The 25,754-nt window shown below is 39.1% G+C and overlaps 1 protein-coding gene across 1 annotated transcript in view; it reads left to right on the plus strand.

Moving 5' to 3' along the window:
• Nucleotides 1-24,218, plus strand: part of ZMAT4 (zinc finger matrin-type 4) — a 290,640-nt gene extending 266,422 nt beyond the window's left edge. The window contains exon 5 of the mRNA XM_049865500.1: nt 24,118-24,218. Within this exon, the coding sequence (XP_049721457.1) occupies nt 24,118-24,218 (101 nt within the window). The remainder of the gene's footprint in view (nt 1-24,117) is intronic.
• Nucleotides 24,219-25,754: the final 1,536 nt, after the last annotated feature.

The following is a 25,754-nucleotide window of genomic DNA, read 5'->3' on the forward strand; positions in this document are numbered from 1 at the left end:
CCACTGGCCAGGAATCAAACCTAGGTCTTGTGCACGGAAGGTGAAATTCTACTGCTGAACTACAACCGCCCTCACAGAGCTAACTTACTAGACAGCAAACTCTTTGTTGGCCGCCTTCCCCTTTCCTGTCTCATTTCCCCACTCCCCTCTTGGTGTTCCCTGGGATTACCTCCAGAATAAACTTGATTCCTTGAATCAGTCACTTCTGGAGAATCCCAAATTAAGAAGCCACTCTGACATTGCCAAGTAAGGGCTTAAAGCAAGAGGGTCGTGGTTTTCTGGCAAATGCATGGTTGTCCTGAAAGAGCTAGATCTTTGTTTCTTTTCCAGTTTTCATCTTTTGTGTGGATCTGACTTCTACAATCAAAAAAAAATTTTTTTTTTCTAGTTACAGACAAATGTAGTATGCTCAATAAAAATTAGCGCAGTTTCAACTTTTACATCAAACAAAGAAGTCGATAGCCTGGATTTAAAGTATCCAAAGACAAAAACGTCATGCTAAGTAGTACCTACCTGATTTTCTGTCAACACAAACTGCATCCATTTAAAAGATGTTCAAACTATGGCTCCATTTTTTTAGATCAGGAGCATAGGTTAGACACTATGAAAAATATTTGGTGTCAGAGAGTATTATTTATCCTTGTTTTTTTCCCAGACACTCTGACAGAATTGTTTGTGAGCTTCAAGTTTCTTAAAGCAGTGATGTCGAGGATAAATACCAATGGCTCCTGTGAAACTTGATGTTACAAATGAAAACGCTGCTTCATATTGCCTTTGTCCTGGACACCTCAGAACAAAGAGTTTTTTTTTCTTTCTTATAATTGCATCAATGTTTAAAAAATCTCTAAATATTGAATGTGAAAAGTCGTATTAAGGTGGTAGTACTGTTCCTAATGTTTGCTAGACTTATTAAAACACACACAGAGATGGTAGAAAGCTGTAGGTTAAGAGGTAGAAGACAGTGGTGAGTTCAACTCCAAATATTCAGCCGTTTTCAGTCATAACTTCTGAGGGTGGAGAGTAAAACCAACCCGCTTGCCCCTTGAGTTGACTGAGCATCATGGCGACCCCATGTGTTGCAGAGTAGAACTGCTCTGGAGAGTTATCATGGCTATGGTCTTTTGGCAAGCAGATAACCAGGCCTTTTTTTTGAGGTGCCTCTGGGTGTGTTCAGACCTCCAATCGTTCAGTTAATTGCTTAACTGTTTGCACCACCCGGGGACACCTAAGGGTGGATAGTGAGGTAGAATTTGTGAGAATATTCGAGTGGTCTTTGCCATGTGAGGTCCTTGGATGGTACAAATGGTTTTCCTGTGGCTACTAATCTAAAGGTTGGTGGCTCCAACCCATCCAACAGTGTCATGGAAGAAAGGCCTGGCAACCCGCTTCCATAAAGATGATAGCCAAGAATGATTCATTACATTGCTTTCTGATTCTTGTATAAAAGTCATCATGACAAGTTCTTACCAAAGCTTGGAGTCCCATGATAGTTGGGATTTTTTTTTTTTTTTCCAGATAAATTTGGTTCCAATTATTATTCTGTCCTGAGATGTCTTCACTTTCGCTGCTGGAAAACCTAAAGGAAAGTTTTAAAAAATTACTGTAGCTTTCCTCCAACAACTTTTAAAATATAAATATTCATTTCACTTTTCCTTTAATGCCTGGCTGAGAAAAAAGGGAAGTGAGCCAAGAGTTCTTACCTTATTTTAAAAATGTTTTTATTTAAAGTTGCATCAGATCCTTTTTAGAAGTTTTCTTAGCCCTGGTTCCTCTAGAACACAGAGCTTGAGGCAAGGACTGGCCATGTTTTATTTGGAAGGTACAAACCTAGGGAAGCAGAAGTGAGGAACAATGGAGAGGCTTCTATAACAGATATGAAGCAGTTAGAGCTGATACATTAGTGCCATGGCTCCTGCCTGTGATGGGTTGCAAAGAGACATAGAAGATGACCCAGCAGGCATGTCACAAGTTATGGGGATACCCCTGGACTGTCCCTATCAAAGAAACTTACCTTAAAGCAGTCCATGAGGGGGAGGAACAAAGGGAATTTCTTTGTCCAGATCTATCCCGTCTCTGATTTCCTTTGGGGCAAAATTGACCTCATGGAAAATTAACTCTTTTTCCCACACTCCCAGGTTTTATCATCCAGGCCCTTTGGAGACTGCTTGGAATACCATGTCCCCCACCCTGCGGGGTGATGTTTCATTCAAGTCCTCAAATGATGAGCCAGAAACTCAGTGCATGCATCTAGCCTAGCAAGTGACTTACTGGCCCCTGGTGATGGAATCAGCTTCAGGAAACTGGCCAGCTGAGGAAATCCAAGATGGTGGATAACGTTTGTGTTGGATACACAAGAGTAGATAGGAAGTAGACAGGGAACGAGTTAAACGTGTGGGGTGGGAAAAAGGCAGGAGGGAATAAAAATCCAAGCCTGAATAATGAATGTAGGACAAAACCTATTTAACAAATTTAAATTTTAGTTTAAGACTTTCTAGCTTAAGCTTAGAGAATTGGGTAGAGGAATATTAAAAATATGAGAAACATGTTTATGAGGAGGTGGAAGTGGGATTAAGTGAGATGAGGTAGGTAGTGAATATACTTTTTAACATGTTGAGTACCTGTAAGTCACACAGGTAAAGATGTTGCTCATATGTCTGAGTCTAAAGCTCAGAAAGGAAGCTAGAACTGGCTATATGAACTTCAGACCATCAGCGTAGAGGTGGTAGATGAAGTCCATGAGTGGATAAAGCCAGTGATAAGAGCAAGAAGAAAGATGGATGAAGCTCAGAAACTTGAGGAACACCAACTTATAAGAAATGGGTAGTATGTGTGTTAGGGTAGGGGGAGGCACTGTAGGGGGGTGACAATAAAGGAAATGTAAGAAAAGTTGCTAGGGACATAGAATTAGAAATTTTCTATGGATTTGACTATAACTTATTTGGCATAGAACCTGTATTTCCTGTCCGTTATTTGTGTTGATACACTAATTGGTCCTTGAGTCTGTAATGTTGCCCCAGAGCAGAAGTGGCTATCATTTAGCATAAACACACACACATAGAGAAAAAGAGAAGATGAATGAGCATTTATTGAGTGTCCATAATATGTCATGAACTTGGTACTTTACATATGTTATCCCCTTTATTCCTCCATAATAATGCTGTGAAAGGAATGGTATTGTCTTTATTCTTAAAAAAATTTGCCAAGCAGGAAATTGGTTCTCAGTGTTATACAATGGTAAGCAATGGTGCTGGGGTTGGAGCCTCAGGTCTCTCTGAGCCCACATTCCATGTCCTTCCACTACGCAGGATTACCTCTACCTTTCAACCATGAACACGAGAGTGGGGATGGGGTCTGTCCATAAAAATCCTCACGGAGACATCAGTTCTATAGGTTTCAGTGAGAGCTACAGGCCCTACTTCTAGTTTAGTGCTGTACTTAAGCTGCTTGTCTCTAAAACTCAAATAGATTATAGTAAAATTTTATTTTTAGCCCTCTTGAGAAACCATTTGAACGTTTGAAACTTTCACTTTTCCTCTTTACTGATCTCCCTTCGTAGTGCTCAGAATAATGAATATGATGCCAACATCTTCTCCAGAAGGAAAGCCTACACTGACAACTGTGTATTAATCATGTTTTTCTAAATGTGATTACATGCACCAAACAATCAATTGAAATGTGAATTTCAGAGATCAGAGATATCCCACAAATAATATGTAAAAGCTTCCGGCAGACACAATTAATGAGGACACACTGATGTAGCTTAAATGGACCACAACCTAAATAATGCTGTAGCTGACATGCTGGGTCTGTATTTTTGCCTTGAATAGATTTTCAGCATTTGAATGGAATATTTATGCTCTTATGCTAATACAAAAAAGCAGAGTCAAATAAGCTATTACATGGTCCATTAGAACTAGTTTTAAGTGACTGTCTTTAGCAAAGGATTACACAACTTTTGCATCTGCTAAAGGAACTTTTCAATTAAGCACAGACCACTCTTCTCAGACCTCAGAGAACAGTGCAGATGCTACAACCACGGGTCTTCTTGAAAAAGATAATTGTCTATTTGTTATGGGGTAATGAAGCGAAATCTCTGTAACAGCCATCACACACATGAGCTAAGACCACCCAATAATGCAAAAGGGTAAATCTTGTTTTTAGGTTTCCCAATAAGAAGAAGTTTAGCCTGGGACTACCATAGTTTTTTGTACATATCCTCCTTTTTCTATTGCCCATTTCTTATTCCCCTTTTTACTGTTGATAGGACCTGAAAATTTGAATCAAAGGCTTTTTTCAGAGCTTTTTAACTTCAAGTATGCCCAAAGGTTCCAAAGAACAAGAGGCATGATCTCTTTGTTATTTATAGTCTCAAGGAAGATACGGCAAATGCATGAACATCACATTCTTTTTTGTGTGTGAAATCCAGGCAGTTTTCCCCTGCAGAATAGATAACAGAATTAAATTGTATTCATGCCATTTGTGAGAGAAATTGTTCCTGCTTTCATCCAAACAAAGCACATGACTTATTTTCCCCTCAGTGGTTCAACCAGCAATTGAGCTTCCCAGACAGATGCAATGGAAAAAATACATAGGATTTGGCTTATCATTGGCTTGATTAGAATAGTTTTGTATGTTTGTCTTTGGGTATCTCCTCATGGGATGAATTGCTGACCCTGCGTACCTGCCATGCACAACCCATTTTTGCTTTGTAATACTGTGTTTACCTGAGGCGGGATGTGCTTACAAAGGCTTACGAGCTTGATCGCAGATAAAACATTGGTATACACCCAGGGTCACTATGAGTCGGAATTGACTCGACGTCAGTGGGTTTGGGTTTTGGTTTGGGTACACACCCAGCTGTTCTTTGTGAGTGAGAAAAATTTGTTTTGGTATGCTCTAACTTTATTCATGTGTGCCTCCGTGAACCATTTCTCAGTTTCCTGGATTTATTATATAAAATGGAAGCTTTCCAATTTTGAGATTAAATCATCCGTGGGTATTTACTTGTCAATTCTTTGTAGCTTTGTTTGTTTCTTGAGAACTGGCATTTTTTCCTTAGTAGAACTTAGAGGCATAAGTTAGCATGTCTTTGACCAGAAATGAAGTCAGAATAGCAAGGAATTTTTGAATGCAATGGAAATTTTATCATCTTTACCTGACCTGAAAGAAGTAACAGCTGTTGGGGACACTGCAGAGAGGGTTATCCAATTTGTGAAAAGAAGGAAAACAAGAGCTGTCTCCATCTCATCCGTCCTCCCCATACACATGCACGTTTAATTAAACAGATGTTTCGTGCTCAGGCCTATGAGCAAGGCTCTTAGCAGGTACTAGGACAGGGAAAAGGATGACTGTATTGAGATGCCATTGTTAATCCGAAGCAGCTTTTAGTTTAAATGGGGAGATGCAAATATAGAAAAAATTAAATGATACTACTTTGAATAATTCAGGTCCAAGAGAAGTTCCAAACTATACGTAATTAGTAAAGACAGTCACTGTCCCAACAGTCCAAAGAATGTCAAGGGCACTGCATAATAATGAAGGGCAGCTAGAGAAGGGGTTGGTACTGGGAACTGAAGACCTGATGAGACTGAGTGGTGGAGACCCCCTCTGCCTCCCCACCATTTTCCTTACACGGCCATGCTCAAGCCACCGCCATCCTCATACATCCCCGTCCGGATGTTTCCAGCCCATCTTCTCGCCTGCCTCTAGGCATAGCCCTGGCATGGAAAGGCACACTTAGGACACCACACAGCCACATACTCCAACTCTTAGATCCAAAGCAAGCTAACAGTTCCCTGAGATTGTATGTCATCATGTTAGGTTTTCTCCCATTTTTGCCAAAGAGAAGAGATTCTTAGATCTTTTAGTGGGGAAGCCACTAAAAAAACCATTGCCACCGAGTTGATTCTGACTCATAGTGACCCTGTAGAACAGAGTAGAACTGCTCCATAGTGTTTCCAAGGTGGTAAATCTTTACAGAAGAAGACTGCCCCGTCTTTCTCCTGCAGAGTGGCTGGTGAATTCGAACCGCTGACCTTTGGTTAGCAGCCAAGTGCATAAGCACTGCACCACAAGAGCTTCTCTTTTTAATGGGGAAGACTCGTTAAATACAAAGGAAACCTTTCTTTGGTGAAGTTTTGCAGTTTTACCCCGGAAATTTAGCTCTTTAATTTCCTGAAAGTCAGTGTACAAAATACTTAAGTCTATCTGAGGATATTTATGTGTGTGTATTGTGTACAAGTGTATGTATAATGTGTGTGTGTGTGTATTTGAAAAATTAGTGTCCTTGTCTTAGTAATTTAGTGCAGCTATAACAGAAATACCACAAGTGGATGGCTTTAACAAACAGAAATTTATTCTCATAGTTTAGGAGGCTAGAAGTCTGAATTCAGGGCATCAGCTCTAGGGGAAAGCCTTCTCTCTCTGTCGGCTCTAGAGGGAAGGTCCTAGTCTCCTATCAACATCTGTGGGCCTGATGTTCCTTGGAGATGTGTCTTGGTGTCAGTCTCCCCCTGGGTCTTGGAGGTTCTCATTGCAGGGACCCCTGGGCCAAAGGACGCACTCCACTCCTGGCTCTTCTTTCTTGATGATAATGAGGTCCCTCTCTCTCTCTGATCGCTTCTCCCTCTTTTTATCTCTTGTAGCATAAGAGGTGATGCAGGTGATACCCCAGGGAAACTGCCCTTAAATCTGATGGGCTGTGGCCTGAGAAAGGGTATTGCATCCCACCCTAGTCCTGCCTCATTAACATAACAAATATAACCTAATCCTCTTTAACATGACCTAATCCTGTCTCCTTAACGTAATGGACACTTCGCTCCCAAATGGAAGCATAATCACAGGCATAGAGGCTAGGATTTACAACACATCACAAAATGGAGGATAATCAGATCACAAAATGGAGTACAACCACACAATACAGGGAATCATGGCCTAGCCCAGGTAACACATATTTTGGGGGGATAAAATTCAATCCATGGCAGTCTTCTTGATTAACTTAATTACAGGCCTAAACTGAATACCTACTGTGTGCCAGGCCTTAGGCTATAAATGCATAAATAAATCGGACATTTCCTGTTCTCCAAGGGCTTATAACCAAGTACAGGAGGCCAGAGGATGAGATGATGAAAGTGCACTGGGGAGAAAAAGAGGGGAAAAGAAGAAATAAATTACAGTTAGGGGATCTGGGACTCTAAAAATTTCATTTCAGAAATAGTTCAGAATAGAGGACAATGTCAGACATTTGTAGGAATTCAGAAAGTCCCAAATTTAAAACTTCGATTGGTTTTACTGTGTCTATCTTACTGAGTTCACTATTTTCCAATCAATGCCCCCCTTCCAAATTGTAACTGTTGACTGAAGATCAGTGATTTGTATTAGCATAAGGCTGATATCCTTTAATTGTTAAATAGGAAAAAAAGAAAAAAAAACCGTAACAATCTAAATAACTGAAGATAGCTATACCTAGAGACTGACAGTTGAAGCATCAAGAGATGCTTCTAGCTGTTGGGGTTTTCTTTCACTGAATTCTAGTGCTGGTATTTTCTTTACTTTTCTCTACATGCTCCCATAGAATTCCAAAATAAATGAGTACACCCTTGAAAAATATGCGTTGTGCTTTATCAAAAGACAAAACATCTCTGCCCTTTTGGAAGTTAGATTTTAATGCATTTTAGAAAAGTTAAAAAAAATTAAAAGCTCTAATATGTTAGTGTTGCCAAGTGCTATGCAGAAGGATAAAGAAGAGATGAAAGACAGGAAGTTGGGTGGGGAGATGCGCCATTTTTACTAGAGCAGTCATGAGTACCTCACTGAGAAGGTGGCATTTGAGAGAAGGTCTGAAGGAGCTGCTGGGTGAGCCACGCACACATCTGGGAGATGAGGAGGCGGAGGGAGAGCGAAGGTAAGGACCCTGAGGCAGAAGCCTGCAAGGGGGAGAGTAGAGAGAGATGAGGTCAAAGAGACAATGGGTGAGGGGAGTCCAGATAGTGTGAGGACTTGAGGGCCACTGTGCTGACTGTAGAGTCACTGACTGGTGAAAATGGTTAATGGACTTAGCTGCTAACTAAAAGGTTGGAATTTCAAGTTCACTCAGCGATACCACAAAAGAAAGGCCCAGCGATCTACTTTCTAAAAACCAGGCATTGAAAACCCTGGGGAGCACAGTTCTATGCTGACATGGGTCGCTATGAATTGGAATTGACTCAATGACTTTGACCTTGAGATTGGAAGCCATTGAAATGAAATATTAATAGAATCCCTCCAACGGCTTCATTTAGAATCACTCAAAGGGGAACAAGAGTAGAGGCTGGGGTGGAGGCTATTGCAGCAATCCCAATGGGAGATGATGGAAGCTTGACCTAGGGTGGTGGCACAGAGGTATCAACAATAGCCTTTGGAACTATTTTGAAAGTAGAGCAGCCGACTGTGCTGCTGGGCTATGTGAGGTCAAAAAAGGAATCCAGGAATGACTCTTAAACCTGACTCTTAAGCCTGGGTCCCAGGAACTAAAATGCAGAGTAGTAGGAAACAAGCAGTTATGAGTGAAAGAGCAAAAGCTTGGTTTTGGGCATATGGACATGTCATAGTTAAATCTTTCTTACATAAACCAAAAAAAACCAAACCCGCTGCCATCGAGTCGATTCCTACTCATAGTGACTCTATATGACAGAATAGAACTGCCCCGTAGAGTTTCCAAGGAGGACCTGGGGGATTTGAACTGCCAACCTCTTGGTTAAAAGCCACAGCACTTAACCACTACACCACCTGTATATATATATATATATATATATTTAAGGAAAGGGAACATTTTAACTTCATTTTTGTCATTTTAATGATTTTTGGGCTACCACTCTAGTCCAGGCCACTATAATTTCCCACCTGAATTATTGACTTAGCCTCCACCCCAGCAACCCCTGCTCAGTTCTTATTCTCTTTTAGACAATGATCATCATAGCAGTCAGAGTGATCCTGTTAAAATTTCAGCCCATTGGCTTCCTATTTCACTCAGATTAAAAGCCCGTCATCACTGTGGTTTGTAAGTCCTCACGCTGTCTGCCTGTTCCCCATTTCATATGTACATAATTTCTAAATAGAAATTTAAATTCTATTTAAGCACATCAGAGTCTACTGGGAAGCCTGCTTGAACAGTTGGAAAGGAATTGCCAACTTTCACCAAAGCTGCTGCCTGCTCAGGGTTTGTAATGACCCTCAAGAACAAATGGCATTGTCAACAAGGGTTGTTGACAGAAGAGAAAAGCAGGCCTTAGGATGGATCCTTGAGTGTGCAACTTAAGGATAAAAAAAGATGTAGTCCTACAACTTCCAGTGTGCCCATCTGCTTTTTCCTTTTTTATCTAATTTATGAACTTAGATAATTATCTATTCAATAGCTTCAATCGCTCAATTTAAGAACAAAGCAGGCAAAATATATTGAGATCCCCTGTGTCAAAAGCTTTCTAAGAAGCAGCTCATGTAATGTCGTATCTTCCGTGTTTTCAAAAAGTTCTAAACAAATGAGTAGAGCTAATTTTCAATTCAACTCTATGCTAAGCAAATATATAGGATGGTTAGTATATAAAGAAACACTTAACCTGTCAAGAAAAATGTGTATAAATAGCATCTGTAGAAAAGGCAGCCTGCCAGAATTATTTGAATATACCTCAGGATGCTAAAACAGAGAGCTCTTTCTGGAATCTTAAATTATTAGGAAATCTCCAACTCATGAGCTAGGTCTTTATTTTTGCCCAAAGCCAAGAATCATGGTGATTAAAAATAACAATCATGGTTTATATTTATTGAGGTCTTTGTTTCTTTTTTTTTTTTTTCAGTTTTTCACCCGTATTAACTTATTTAATTTTCTTAGCAAGTCTCTGAGGTGAGTACAATTTTTTAGATTAGGAAACTGAGGCACATAAAAGATAAATAACAAGTAAAATCTGAAAGAAGAAGCAATATGGAGTTCTTCCCCTTGAAAATGATGAATAGATACTTCATTATTTTGTTGCCTTTTGTTTCCCATATCCTCAAGCCCCAATATGTTTGAGAAGCATTTAGTCACACTTTCTTGACTTTATACAATGGCTTCTTTTCCTAAAATGACAGTTTATCTTATCTACAAATTGTTAAGTCTATTATTTTCTTTTATAGTATCAATCAACAGGATCAGGCACATTTCTATAAATAGGTAAGGCTACTGTGACAATTGTATTAACTAGGGCTGTTTCCTGTCATGTGTCCCAGAGAAAAGTCACAGTGGAGCCATCATATAGTGGGGTGCCAATGTCAGGCTGACCCTGGGGAAAGGCAGAGCAGTCAGCTGTTTGGCTATGGTGATTTGAGGGCTGCTGTCTTCATGTTCGGAAACCCTAATGGTGTAGTGGTTGATTCAGCTACTAACAGAAAGGTCGGCAGTTTGAATCCACCAGGTGCTTCTTGAAAAGCCTATGAGGTAGCTCTACTCCGTCCTATAGGGTTGCTATGAGTCGGAATTGACTTGACAGCAACAGGGTTGGTTTGGTTTGGTTTTGGTATATTCCCAGAAACTTTAGTAGGCAGAGGAAATTATCTTCCTTTTCTAGGATTTTTTTTTTTTTAAATTTCTCCGAAAGAATAATAGAAGGCAGCCAAAGAAATGTGAAGACATTTAAAGCTGACCTTCTGAACACCTGCTCATGAAGAAATCCCAGGGTGGTGCGAACAGCTAACACACTCAGTTGCTAACTGAAAAGTTGGGGGTTTAAGTCCACACAGAGGCACCTCAGAAGAAAGGCCTGGTAATCTACTTCCAAAAATTCAATGATTAAAAACCCTCTGGAGCACAGTTCTACTGTGGCTACAAATAGCTGGAAAATAATTTTTTTTAATATCATTTATAGTAGTCTCAAAGATTATTTTTTTAAAAAAATAGGAATACATTTAACAAAAATGTATATGATGTAAACTACAAAACACTGATGAAAGAAATTAAGGAGGACCTAAATAAATGCAGGTATATATACCATAGTCATGATTTAGAAGGCTAAATGTTATTAAGATATCAATTTTCCTATAGATTCAATGCAATCTCAATGAACATTCCAACAGGCTATTTATAGAAATAGATAAGTGAGTTCCAAAGTTTATATGGAAGTCCAAGGACCTAGAATGGCCCGGGCCATTTTGGAAAAGGAAAAAAAGTTTGAGAACTTACACTTGAGGGTTTCAAGACTTATTATAAAACCTACAGCAATCACAACGATGTGGCATTAGCAAAAAGGTGGACAAATTGCGTCAATGGAACAGAATTGAGTGTACGAAACTTGGCCTACACAAATGAAGGCAACTGATTTTCAAAAAAGCTGCCAAGGCAATTCAATGGGGGAAAGAGTGTTTACAACAAATGGTACTGAAACAACTGGATAAATATGTGGAAAAAAACAAACATCAACCCCTACAGCCTAACACATATTAAAATTAAGGCTAAATATAGATCTAAATGTAAAAGCTAAAGCTATAAAGCTTCTAGAAAAAAAATAAAAGAATATCTTCATGAGCTCAGGATAGGCAAAGATTTCTGAGAGGAAGCAAAAACATTGAACAGAAAAAAAAAGTGATAAATTGGATTTTATAAAAAAACACAAACAAACAAAAGCTTCTGCTTATAAAAGACATCACAAAGAAAATGAAAAGGTAAGCCACAGCCTGGGAGAAAATATCGGCAATATATATACACCTAATGCAGCACTTGGGTCCCAAATATAAAGTCAACTCCTATAAATCAACAATAAAAAGACAAACGATTGTTTTTTTTTTTTTTTCAAATGGGCACAAGCCTTCACCAGCTATGTCATAGACTAAGATATACAAGTAATCAATAAGTACATGAAAAGAACTATCATTTGTCACCAGGGAAATGCAAATTTGGAGACAATTAAACACCATCTCATACCCACTAGAATCACAAATGTTAAATGAAACAATACCAAATGGAAATAGCCATGTGGAACAACTAAAATTCTTGTGCATTCCTGGAGAGGTTGTAAAATGACACAACCACTTTGGAAAACTGTTCAACAGTTGCTTAAATTAAGGCTCAGGGTTCTACCCACTGGCCTTAGTTCTGTTTGGGGGTGGAGGGATAGAAAGGACAAGTTCATTCCATCTCTTCAAATGTACCAAATGCCAAAAGTTATCATCCATTGGCACTTTTAGAGTGTTTGTTATAATACAGGTTTAAGTGCCCTGGGTCATCTTAATCACTATCTTCAGGATGACACTTCCTGTTTATGGATGTCTTTCTTAAACTACTACCCTCAAACTGAAGGCAGGGTCCCTACTGTGACCTCACTGGTACAAAGCAGAGCTGGACCATCACAGCCCTGTGCACTATTACTTCAGTTGACACGGCTGAAGCTTTGAGTACAAGTGTGCGTGTATGTGTGTCTAGAAATCTTGATAAACTATGCTCTATACTCATATTGAATCTGCTATCAGTCAATTCCCCTAAGTTTTTCCAGACAGATTTCTGCTAAGCAAAATCTTCATTTTCTCTACTTTCATACTTGACTACTTAGATGTTGCTATGTATCCCCCATTAAGTTCTACTTCAACGAATCCCACCTATTCCTCTCGGGATGGCAAATATATTAATTCAGCTCTGGTGGCAGTTATGATTGGTTAGTAGTGGCTGCCTGAAGTGTTCTGAAAAGATTATGAGCCCTCCTCTCAGTTTATAGGGAAAGACTGCCAAGATCTATTAGCAAAGTCTGTCATTGGTGAGCAGTAAGGTGCTAGTGGCATGTTTGTCATGTCTGTGCCATTCCAGCTCCAGCATGTCAACATAAATCATAGAAAAGTCAGGGCAAGGAACACACTGGTAAGTCAGAGAGTCATCAGCATATACCCCATTGCCACTGAGTCCATTCTGACTCATAGCGACCCTATAGGACAGAGTAGAGCTACCCCATAAGGTTTCCAAGGCTGTAACCTTCACTGGAGCAGACAACCACATCTTTCTCCAGTGGAGAAAATGGATCTGAACTGGTGACTTTTTGGATATTAGCAGAGCACTTAACCACTGTACCACCAGGGCTCCTTCATCAGCATGTAGGAAGTATTTAAAGCTTTAGGGATTAATTAGATCATCTATGGACATGGTGCAGGTAAAAAGAAGAGACTGCAGGACAGAGTCCTGGGTCATTCCCATATTTAAGGAGAAGCCAGGAAAAGAAGAAGAACTGCTAACACTCTTTGAAATCATGTTACTTCAGATCTTGATGCACAGGTTAGGAGCCAGGCCTTAGGCATTTCTAGTTTATACTAGATCTCCTCCTTCAGTGTTGAGTCCTGGACCAGATACATGGCACAACCTAGTGCAAGGCCTCAGACTATTCTGCAGGTCACCCGTATCATCGAGGCTGGAGGCAGTAAGACAAAGAAGCAACCTTCAGTTTGTTCTGATGGGTTCCAGTTTTTGCTCACAAATTCCAGCTTTTCCTTGCTCTTCCCTACCTAACATCCATGATGCATTCCTAACGACTGGTCCTGCTGACTTCAGTCCAACACTATACACAAAAGAAACAGGGTTACATAGATTGCCTCCCCAGCACCAATGGCCTCAAATATATCAACAATCATGGAGATGGCGTAGGACTGGGCAACATGCTGTTCTTTTATTCTGTTACACGTGAGGTCACCGTGTAATGTCAACTCAATGGCAACTGACAATAGCAACAACAATCCTTATAATGGAGTCCCTGGGTGGAGCAAATTGTTAATGCACTAGGCTGCTAGTTGACAGATTGGAGGTTTGAGTCCACCCAGAGGTACTTCGGAAGACAGGCCTGGCAATCTACTTCCAAGTATCAGACATTGAAAACCCTATGAAGCATGGTCAGAATTGACTCAGCAGCTACTGGTTTGGTTAATTCTTACAGTAAATCCATTATTCTGTGTCACTCTTGGAGGTTGTACTCCTCTGATTGAATCCTAACTGGTATAGAATTTGGTGGTATCAAAAAAGCCAATATAAGAAAACTTTTCTAGAAGGATGAAGAGGTTGTTATTATTATCATCGTCAATCCTCAAAACCACCTTAGGAAGATTTTTAGCCCATTTTACAGCAGAGAAAACCATAATTCAAAGACATTATAGTAAAGCTAGTAAATGAAAAAGCCAGGGTCTGCTCTACTTATTTCTGATTTCAAAGCCTATTCTCTTAAAAATTACAAAAAAAATGGAAACGAGGGAAGAGAAGCAGAAGAGTTCCGTTTGCAAAATCAGCTAGCATGTGCAACTGATACAGCTCAGCTGCTCTGGTTGAAGTGGGGTTAGTATGCTGGAACACCAGTCGGGTTCTTTGAAAATCCGAGCACAGTACTTAGGACTCCCCAGTTAAACGACCTCCAGCTCTGTGGACACAGCTTGGATACCAGCGCAATTTGCCCTGTTACCCTCATGAAGGGCAGCTCATGCTTCCAGTTGTAGATTTGCACCAAGGAAGCGGTTCCACCCTGCAAATTTAATCTATGAAAATTTCACTAAGATCAGAGTTTGCCGCAGCCCATGTTAAAGAAGAGTCTGTATCACTCTATTACTCAGTACTACAGTCATTGCAAAGTACAGGAAATTTAAGCGCTTAGTCTTCTGGATTCAGCCCTCTGCCTGCTGGCGTAGACTGCAGGGTACCAAACAGTCAATTAAACAAAAAACACACATTGTCTAAAACAATTCTTTCTCTATTTAAATAGTCTATATGCACAGCTTTGAAAATGGAATCTGGAAACAAATGACTTTGCATCATCAAAAGCTGTTTCTAAACAAATAAAACCTAAAGCTAGGGAATAAATTTATTCTTAGTAATTAAAAGACAATTTTAGGCATGTTGGGTGCCTGACCCAAGAAAGGACTGGGAAATTGTCATGCTACTGTGAAGATTCAGAAGGAACAGAGTGGTTCATCCTAAATATTTAAAGAGTGGTTTTATTGGAAATAGGTTTAGATGTATTCTTTATGGAAGAGGATAGATGATATGTTTTTATACTTTGAGCACATCAGCCCCCATACAACCTTGATTTTAGCCTTGGAGATTATCACCATTATTAAGGTTGCTTTTAGCCGACTGCAAACAACCCAAGGAGTTGAACTGTTTGTAGTGATTTGAATTGAATGTTAAGAAAACAGACATAAATAGACCTACCCTGAAATAATCTATTCATCTGAAATGTACTCAAGTGATTTTTTTAATTTTTATTAAATAACAACATATGGAGGAAATGCCTTCTCCCTGGTCTGGGTGTTAGTGTGATACAAACGGAAACTAATAGAATATGAAATGTGCTTTTTCCTTTGGGTCTCCTGGCAGGGCCATGGATCTCAATAGATATTGGCAACTCATAACAGAGCGGGGCAATTTTTTATGTCCAACGCTTTCATAAAATTCCTTTTTCCTAGAACACAGTCTTTTATTGCAGATTGCTTTTTGCCTGAAGTGGTCTGTACTGCTGACACGGAGGTATGGATTGTGGCATCGAGTTAAACAAGGGATTAAATGTAAACTCAAATTGTTGCTTGTTACTAACTAGGGTTGGAAGAAAGCAGTTTGAAGGACAGAATGGACTAGTCAATACATTAAACGCATGCCTCTTCCCTTCTTTTTCCACCCTGGAGTGATGTCTCTAAGGAGCCCTGGTGGCACAATGGTTAAGTGCTCAGCTACTAACTGAAATGTTGGTGGTTCAAACCCACCAGCCATTCCATGGGAGAAAGACCAGGCAATCTGCTCCCATAAAGATTACAGCCTGGGTAACCTTATGGGGGCAGCTGTACTCTTTTCTATAGGGTCACTATAAGCAGAATCAACTTGACGGCATACGAGAACAGTGGTGTCTTTTCCCAACTACCTCTCGCTTCTTGAAAGGTCTGGAGATTCTTGGCCCCTGTCATTTTCCTTAAGGAACTACAGTCACAGTAGTAGGTTCACCACTGTCAAGGAATTGTGGCATTGGCCTTTTTGCTGCATCACCTGAGAACACCACGATTGTCAGCTGGTCATCAGCTAGAAGTGTTATTGCGTCTTCACTAACCCTTGGCTTTGGAGCTGTACCAGCTGTCTGGTCAATCAAACAGCCAGGGGAAATAGAAGCAGCATTTGTGATGATTCCCAAGTGACCTAGGCTAACAAAGACTCAAAGTTGAAATGTAAAGGGCAAAAAAGTCCTATTTGTCCATATATCCTTTTAATCACTTTATAAATCAGATCGTGCCCTCTCTGTCTCTCTGTCATTCCCACACAGGCTGGCTTTTAGGTTAGTGAATGTAATCTTTGGCTTCCTTCTAGGTCTTTTGCAAATCCCTTTCTTCTGCTTATATACATCTGTATCTTGTGGCCAGGTCTTTATCTAGATTTCAGCTGGCAGCCAGTCAAACTCTGTGCTAAGCCATGGTTATCTGCTGCTTCCCAGCAGAACTGGCCTTTTAATAGGGAATGTTGGAAACTAAAAGTCTGCAATACCAGAAGAACATATTGTAAAAGTGGAATTTCAGTGTTGGCCAGATGGATTGGAGAGAGCTTCATAAAGACCACCAAATTGAGGAAGGTGCTTCTAGTTTGCTGAGAATTTTTACCGTGAATAAATGTTATATTTTACCAAATGCTTTCTTCTGCATCTACTTATATTATTTTCTCCTTTTGTCTGCTAATAAAGTGAATTAAATTAGTTGATCTTTAAATGCTAAACCAACCTTGCTTTATTCTCAGAATGGACACACTTGGTTACAATGGAACTGATGTATGTATGTATGCATGTATGTATGTATGTGTATATATACAAACTAGGAGAGAATTCCTCAATTTGATAAAGGGCATCTATAAGAAACCTGCAGGTAATATTATATTACATGGTGAAATATTGAATGATTTCCTCTAAGATCAGGAAAAAGACAAGAACACTTATTGCCATCCTCTCAGCTGGACCAATAAGCAACATCATGATAAACAGAGAAAATATTGAAGTTGTCAAGGATTTCATTTTACTTGAATCCATAATCAATGCCCCTGGAAGCAGCAGTCAAGAAATCAAAAGCTGTATTGCATTGGGCAAATCTGCTGCCAAAGACCTTTTTAAAGTGTTAAAAAGCAAAGATGTCACTTTGAGGACTAAGGTGCACCTGACTCGAGCCATGGCATTATCAATTGCCTCATATGCATGCGAAAGCTGGGCAATGAATAAGGAAGGCCTAAGAACTAATGCATTTGAATTATGTTAGTGGTGAAGAATATTAAATATACCATGGACTTCCAGAAGAATGAACAAATCTGTCTTGGAAGAAGTACGGCCAGAATGTTCCTTAGAAGTGAAGATGGAGAGACTTTGTCTCACTTTGGACATGTTATCAGAAGGGTCCAGTCCTTGGAGAAGGACATCATGCTTGGTAAAGTTTTGAGGGTCAGTGAAAAAGAGGAAGACCGTCAACCACATGGATTGACACAGTGGCTGCAACAATGGGCTCAAAAATAGCAGTGATTGTGAGGATGGTGCAGGACCAGGGAGTGTTTCATTCTATTGGATGTAGGGTCACTATGAGTTGGAACTGAATCCACAGCACCTAACAACAACTTTGTGTTTTGGTTTAATTTATTTGATTTTTTTCTAGTTTTATAGAGTTGAAACTTTTACCATTGATTTTAGCCTTTCTTCCTATCTAATAAAAAGTTATGAATTTCCCTCTATAAACTGCTTAACCTCAAATTTTTTATGTAGTACTTTCATTATTATTCAGTTGAAAATATCTTCTAATTTCCCTTTAAATTTTTCTTTGACTATGGGTTATTTAGAAGTACTTTGGTCCTTTATAAATCTTCTTGTTGTGTATATCTAATTTAATTACAGTATATTAAAAAAAAGCAATCCATAAAATTTAATTTTTTGGAATGTGTTGACTTTGGAATGGCTTGTCATATGCTCTATCCTGGTTAATTTTCTCTTTACACTTGAAAAGAAAGTGTATTCTGCAGTTGTTGAATGGATTGTTCTTTAAATATCAATTAGCATGATGTGGTCAATAGTTTAGTTTTGCTTAGATATTTTAAACTTTACTGATTTTATTTTTCTTGTCTTTTTGTTACATCAGCTACTGAGAGAGACATGTAAAAAGTCTCCCATTATTGTGGATTTGTCTATTTCTTCCTTTAGTCTGTCAACTTTTGCCTCGATTTCCTTTAACTCTATAGTTACCTAAATACCATTTGGAATTGTTAGGTCTCCCTGATGTATTTGCTCCCTTTATTATTACGAAACGTTTTCTTTATTTCTGGTAGTATTTCTAGACTTGAAGTCTATTTTGCCTGATAGTAATATGGGCACTTCCACTTTTTATGTACGTAAACCAAAAACCAAACCTATTGTCATTGAGCCCATTTCAACTCATAGCAACCCTATAGGACAGAGTAGAACTGTCCCATAGGGTTTCCAAGGAGAGGCTGATGGATTAAAAATGCCAACCTTTTGGTTAGCAGCTGAACTCTTGACCAGTATGCCACCAAGGCTCCTTTTGTGTAGATAGTATGTCTCTCGAAGACACCGTATATTAAGATTTTGCTTTTTTTATCCAGTCTGAAAATGTCTGCCTTTTGAGTGTTTAGTTCATTTACATGTAATATAATTATTGACCTAGTTGAATTTAGCTCTATCATTTTGCCATTTGTTTTCTATTTGTCTCATCAGTATTCATTTCTATTCTTCCTTTCCTGCTTTCTTTTGGATTAATCAAATACTTTCTACTATTCTATCTTCTCTATAGACGGTTAAGTTTTATGTCTTTATATTTGTTTAGTGTTTGTTCTCAGGTATTGCATAGCACATACCCCCCCACCATATGTATCCTTAAATTATCACTGTTTATTTAGAGTTAATATTCTACCACTTCATGTAATACATAATGATCTTTCAGCAGTATTATTCTATTCCCCCATTCTTTGTGATATACTTGTCACAGAGTTTATATGTACAAATGTTATAAATACCACAATACAATGTTATGATTCATGCTTTAAGTAGTTAGTTGACCTTCAAATAAATTAAGAACAAAAGCAGAGAAATGCACACATTAATCATTTATGGTCGTTATTCATTTTTTTCCCCATAGATCTAAGTTTCCATCTTGTGTCATTTCCCTTCATCCTGAAGAACTTTATATAGACTTTCTGTAGTACAAGCCTGCTGGAAAATGTTTAGTTTCAGTTTATTGAAAATATTTTTGTTCCACTCTCAATTTTAAAGGATATTTTTGCTGGATATAGAATTCTGGGATGACTGTTTCTTCTCTCTCTCTCTCTTTTTCTTTCCTTTCCTCACCCTTTTTCCCTTGAACAATCCAAGGCTATTTACACTCCAGATCTCTTTGCTTGCTGTTGACTCTCCCTGGACAATTCTTTACCTCGTTCTTCACATTGTAGGCTAAAGCCTCATCCCTCTGAGCTCACCTCACAATTCTCAGAGAACTCTGTTGACCATTCTACCCAAAATTACTCTTCTTCCCAGTTACTTTCTCTTTCATTATCCTGTTTGCTTCATTTATAATACTTTTAAAATCTTTAATTATGTTTATTTTTTACTCGTTTTTTTTATCTTTCTCTCTGACTAGGTCCATAAGGAAAGTTACTCCATCTTATTCTCACCTATATTCTTGGCAGAATACCTGGCACCATAATAAATGCTCAGTAATGTTTTTCTAATGAAGTAGTAGGGATATCTAGTTTTGCTAAACTTGAAAAGATACCTTGTGTATTCACATATTGCTAAGCCTTCAGGAGCCATCTGTTTTCAAAACACCGCATGAGGGAATATAAATACAACAGGGATGGATTTCCAAGAAGGTTTTTTAGATGCTGTGAGTTAGAAACAATCTCTTGCTCTAGCTCCCATTACATTTCACTTTATCCTGACTTGTTGTACTTTGTATGTTCTACTTGCATTATTGCTATTTGTATACCCGTCTTTTCTCTCCGACTGGACTGTCAGCTCTTTGTAGGTAGGGGCTATATTTTCTAATGCCTACTAGTTATTGAGTATACCCTGAAGAAATAACCTTCAGGACTGCAAAGGTTTGAGGATACTCTTCATGTGATCTTTGGCTGAAAATGAATTAAATAAGGAAGTTGACTTTTTTGGTTTAATAATAAGAGTCTCTAGTTCTCTGAGGAAAAAAGGAGAGATGTAATTCCAAAGTAATTAGAGTCTCAACTGAGCATTAATAAAGCACTAAGTTCCCACCAAGGACACTGTGTTATGTGTGGAGGAGGACTTTTCTGCCCCTTCTCTGCCTTTGTTCTTGTTTATGTGCGCTGCCTTTCCAGTTTATGCTCCCTGTAGTTTGCATCGCAATAAAATGCCAGATATTTCCTGCCCACGCCTCTGTTTGGCTGTGGAGCATGGGAACTGTAATGGAAAGGAACAGATCAGAATATTTTTTAGATTTGTTGGTGTTCTTAAAAATGCCCATTTTTTAAGCATAAATATTTATGCCCATTGCCAAGCCGAACCCCCATTTGTTATGAGTGGACCTTTGATTAGTCTGTAGTCAGCACAGGACCCATATAAATGGTTGTTACCATTTATTATGACAAGATTGATGGAGAACTCCAGAAAGAAGGAGGCCTAAAGCTGGTTTTCACGTTCTGATTCCATGCATAAAGGAGGAGAATGGATCAGCCCTGGATAAGCATACAAATGACCCACCTGCTGGTTGTGATAACTTATGGCCTCTGGGTTTGGGGACCATGGTAATCTTTCTGAATCATGCACACCTGTGAAATGCAAAGGCGATGTACGCACAGTTGTTCTTTATGAAAAAAAGCATTTTTTTTTTTTTTAGAGACCCTGTGTTTTTCTGACACGTTTAAGTCCCCATCAGGAGTATGAGTCTAGGGGGCAGGGTTTTTAAAGCATATGTGTATGTTGGGGGTAGAGGTCACGGTCTGAAACTTGTTGCAGATTTCTAGGCCCCATCTGAAGCTTACAGGGTCAGAATCTCCAGAAGTGGTACCTGGGAGTCTGTATTTGAGCATGACTGCTAGAGGCATTCATCCACACTCTGAAGTTTGAGAACCATTGCTCGAAGGCATACAGATCTAACAGTTGTCTCTTTCATCTCTGAACTGTCTGCCTGTGCCTGGAAAGTTGTGAGTCCCTTAAATTGTCTCCCAAGAAGATACCAGCTCTCTGGTTTCAGTGTTTTTTTCTCATAACTAAATTGACTCTCATACCTAAATTGACCAGTTAGGTAAGCTAGTGCCCAATTGTGCGTTAAAAAAAATAAATAAATACGAACACCTGATTGATGTAAATGGTGTCACTGAATTGTACATGTGAAAAATGTTGAACTGGCAAATGTTATATTATCTATATTTTTACAACAGTAAAATAAAGTTTAAAAGAGTCAGTCCTCACAATGGCTCACCCAGCCCACCATCTGATATTTCAAACAGGTTTCTCTGATTGAAACTCTCCAGAAAATTCTGCTGTTTGTTCATATTGTAGACATACGAGTAATTTAGATGACAATGTAACACTGAGAAAGCAGAATTGATTGGATATAATCAGAAAGTAACTTTATTCTTGTCCTCCACAGCCCACTCAAACTCTCTCAGTCCTGCCCCTGAGTAAAAACTAGGGCAAGTTTCATGAATTTCCACTCACTTTTTTTTTTAAGTAATAAAGAGTTCTTTGGTCATTGCTAGATTAAAAAGGCACCCCATTTTAATAATATATCTAGGATAGAGTGATCAGTTTTAAATATCTTCAAACTTTATTAAAAGTTAATTTTTTCCCTCCACCAGCTCAGTTCTTCTTGGGGCTGCCTGTTTGCCATGGGAAAAGAGGATGTGGAAGGTTTTTCTCTGCTTCTCTGCTTGGGACTGTTGCTTTTTTCCTTCTCTCTTAACAAGTTGTTTCTGGTTCCTTCAGGGCTGAGCAGTGTAGTGCAACAGGTTAGGAAGGCAAGAGGGATTAAAGTTCACCTGATGGATACTAAACAAAGCTGACTTGCCAGGAGTTGCAAACTGACTCTTCTCCTTATGGGGTGCTTTCATGGCTTGTTTTTCAGAGACTAGCCATTATTTGGTAAGTGCTGGATATCCTGGGGCCACCTTAAGCCCTTAGATATCCAGTTGAACACTTCTAGCATCTTTCTGCTACTGTCTCATTGCCCCCACCTCCAGATGGCTCTCTTGGGTAGTTTTTAAGAAAAACATCACCAAATCAGGTTCCTCTCATTCATCTTGCCACCAGAGTGGCTAACCAGCCACAGTCTCTAGCCCTTTGGATCTTGTAGATGGTGTCAGAGTTCAGTACTCTGTTTCTCAAGCACAAGAAAGCACACCTCAGGCTTTCTAGGTAGTTCCATTTATTCCTTTCCTGTAGGTTTGAGGTGAGGGAGAAACTGTACCCATCTGAATTGGAGGAGAAGTGTAACTCATAGCACAATATAACTGTCTTCTAAGAAATTCTCTATCCTGTTTCTTTCTTCTCCAATATGGTGGTGAGTGGTCAGCTCAGGGCTGAAAACTTGCTCTTGTCCACTTCCTTTGGATGTCCTGAGCTGGTGCTCTCACATCTCACTTTAGTAATGTGGGTGCAGTTAGCATCTGTGTCCTAGAGCTTCAGCTGAAACTGGGGCATTGGGATGCAAAGTGTTCCATTTTAACATTCCTTGGAAAACACAGCAATAGCTAACTTGTATTGATCACTTGTTATATGCCAGGCACTCTCTCACGCACACTTAATCTCACTCAGTCTTCCTCACAATCTTGTAAGTAAACAGAAGTCCAGAGAAGTCACATAATTTTCATCAAGTCACCCAGGGAGCAAGTCGCAAGACTCTCCCAACACTATGCAATAAATTTTTTTTTTTTTTTTTGAAAATTAGAGAATACTTTTGCCTCTTCTAAAGAAAATGCTATGTATTTCATTAGAAAAAAAAATGCTACAGCTGTTTAATGTACTGGCTTTTAGACTAGTCAAACACAATGTTGTGATATAACTAATAACAACAGCTCTCACTTTCTAAGCATTTTAACATATCTTCTCAGTCCTTACAACAATGCTGATATGAATTGTCTTAGGTTCACCTTGTAGATGAGAATACTGGGGTCAGGAAGAAGCTGTATGACTTTCCATAGGTCACACAACCAGGAAATATCGGAGCCAGGATCTAGATCCAAAGTTTCAGATCACGACTTAGAGTTTACTATTCTCTCAACTCTGATAGAATAGACTAGCAGAAGAGATATGTTCCATTGTGCTCTAGAAGATGTTGAAAGCTGTTTAGTTAAAGCTGCTTTCTAACACAGGGTTGACTCTAGATGAGTCAATATTACAAAAGAGTCAAGGTTTTTACTTGAAAACAAAGAGCACCTTATTCATCTTGAAATCCCTAGTGCCTGGCCCAAAGTTAGTATTCTATTAATGAATGACTTAAATGAATAAAGAAATGAATGAGTACATTTTCTTTTAAACTCTCTGGTGGAAAGTAAGACTTTGTGTGCATTAGAGTAATGTATTATCGTTCTCTTGTGTATTTATACTTTACAAGATAATGCTGGAAGAAGAGCCCAAACGAATGATACTTAAAGTTGAATTTCTGATTCACTTTACTGAAATACAGGTGGGTGAGTAGGATTGGGGCAGGGGTTTGCTCTGGAGTCTCTCAAATTTCATTACAAAGATGACAGCCCACTCTACCTATATGCCTTAAGACCAAAAAACCAAACCCATTGCCACTGAGTCGATTCCGACTCATAGGTGCCTTTCAGCTTGTATGCTTTGGTGGGGGGAGGGGGAGGGAATAGAATACTTTCTGTTTGAGTTATGCCCAGGAACTTCTTGGCTCAGTTTAAAGAAGTTTGTCCTAATAATTTAAGCCATTCAGAAAAAGAGCAGGCTGCTTCTAAGGTATCATATTCACATTTCTGTCAAAGGATCTGTTGGCTACGCGCTGGAAAGAGGGAGTGAAGTGTTATTGGAGGGGTGGACCAGATGGCCTTTATGATACTCTGTCCTTGGATTTTGGGAGATCCTAGGATATATTCAGGTAGTTGATGACTGGATACAGCTAACCAGGTCTGTCTGTTGTCCACAGGTCTGAGGCGCAATTACAGATGTACCATCTGCAGCGTCTCCCTAAACTCAATAGAACAGTATCACGCTCATCTGAAAGGATCTAAACACCAGACCAAGTAGGTACTTTCATACTTCCATCATTTGGCGTGTAATTTTTAGCAAGACAAACACGGGCTAAACATTTTACTTATTTCCAAATAAGTAGATGGAGATCAGTTCTCCTTTTCTCCAAAGTTCCCATTGATATTTCAGTTGCTTTGGCCTCCAGGGGCTGCTTAGTGTACTTGAAGACAGACTTCTTTTCCTTTTGTTGGCACAGGTCCTGAGAAGTTTTATTTTATTTTGTTTTTTCATTTTTTAAAGTTCAGCTCAGTGCACTGTTACAAACTTGAGGAAACTTTCAGACTTGAAGTGTTTTTAAATAAGTAATTTTACACTTATTTGGAGGCTATACCAGAATTTGGTGTTGGGAAGTTAGATTCTATGAATATTTTCTACCACCTTCCATTTCTGGATGAATATTGTCAATTATTACAGAATCTTAACAAATCCCCTGATATATTAAGTCATATGCATAGCTATTTCCATTTAAATAGAACCTCATAATATTTTTCCCCCAAATTCTTATGATTTTCCACTTGAAAAAGGCAAACTAGTCATCATTTCACCTATATTTATATTCTGCATCTCATTAAAAACATCTCTTATTATCTTTATGGGCATTTTTAAAACAACTGCTAGGACTACTAATAAAAACAGAGAATGTGTCAAAAAGGTACAATTTTCCTGAGCATAATTGTTTTCATTTTTCTAATATTCATTAGGAGAGTCATTTAACTTTGCTAAAACAGTTTTGACTGTATCCAGGCCTCATGAATAATGAGTGATTCATTCAACAAATGTTTATTGAGCACCCACTATGTGTCAGACTCCGAGCTAGTCACCAGGAAAGGAAAGATGGATGGGCCTAGTCCTTCCTCTTGTGGAATTCCCAGCCTGGCTGAGGAAACAGAATATAAACAGATAGATTGCTCTGTAATGCCTTAAGGTTTGCACTGAGAATTTTGAGTATAGGGGTGGGAACAATTAAACTAGGTGCTCAGGGCAAGCTTCACAGTAACACCGGTGCAGAAGTAGAGTATCATAATGATAAGATCATGGTCTGGTTTTGCTGTATCCTTGATGCCTAGTATATAACTTGATATATATTAGAGGCTTCATAAACATTTTTCTCCCACGTGTCTGTCAGTTTGTCATACTGTGGGGGCTTGCGTGTTGCAGTGATTCTGGAAGCTATGCCACCGGTATTCAGATACCAGCAGGGTCACCCATGGAGGACAGATTTCAGCTGAGCTTCCAGGCTAAGACAGACTAGGAAGAAGGACCTGGCAGTCTACTTCTGAAAAGGACTAACCAGTGAAAACCTTATGAATAGCAGCGGAACATTGTCTGATATAGTGCTGGAAGATGAGCCCCCTAGGTTGGAAGGCACTTAAAAAATGACTGGGGAAGAGCTGCCTCCTCAAAGTAGAGTCGACCTTAATGACATGGATGGAGTAAAGCTTTCAGGACCTTCATTTGCTGATGTGGCACAACTCAAAATGAGAAGAAACAGCTGCACACATCCATTAATAATTGGAACCTGGAATGTATGAA

Source organism: Elephas maximus, chromosome 22, assembly GCF_024166365.1.
Source record: "Elephas maximus indicus isolate mEleMax1 chromosome 22, mEleMax1 primary haplotype, whole genome shotgun sequence".
Lineage (NCBI taxonomy): Eukaryota > Metazoa > Chordata > Mammalia > Proboscidea > Elephantidae > Elephas > Elephas maximus.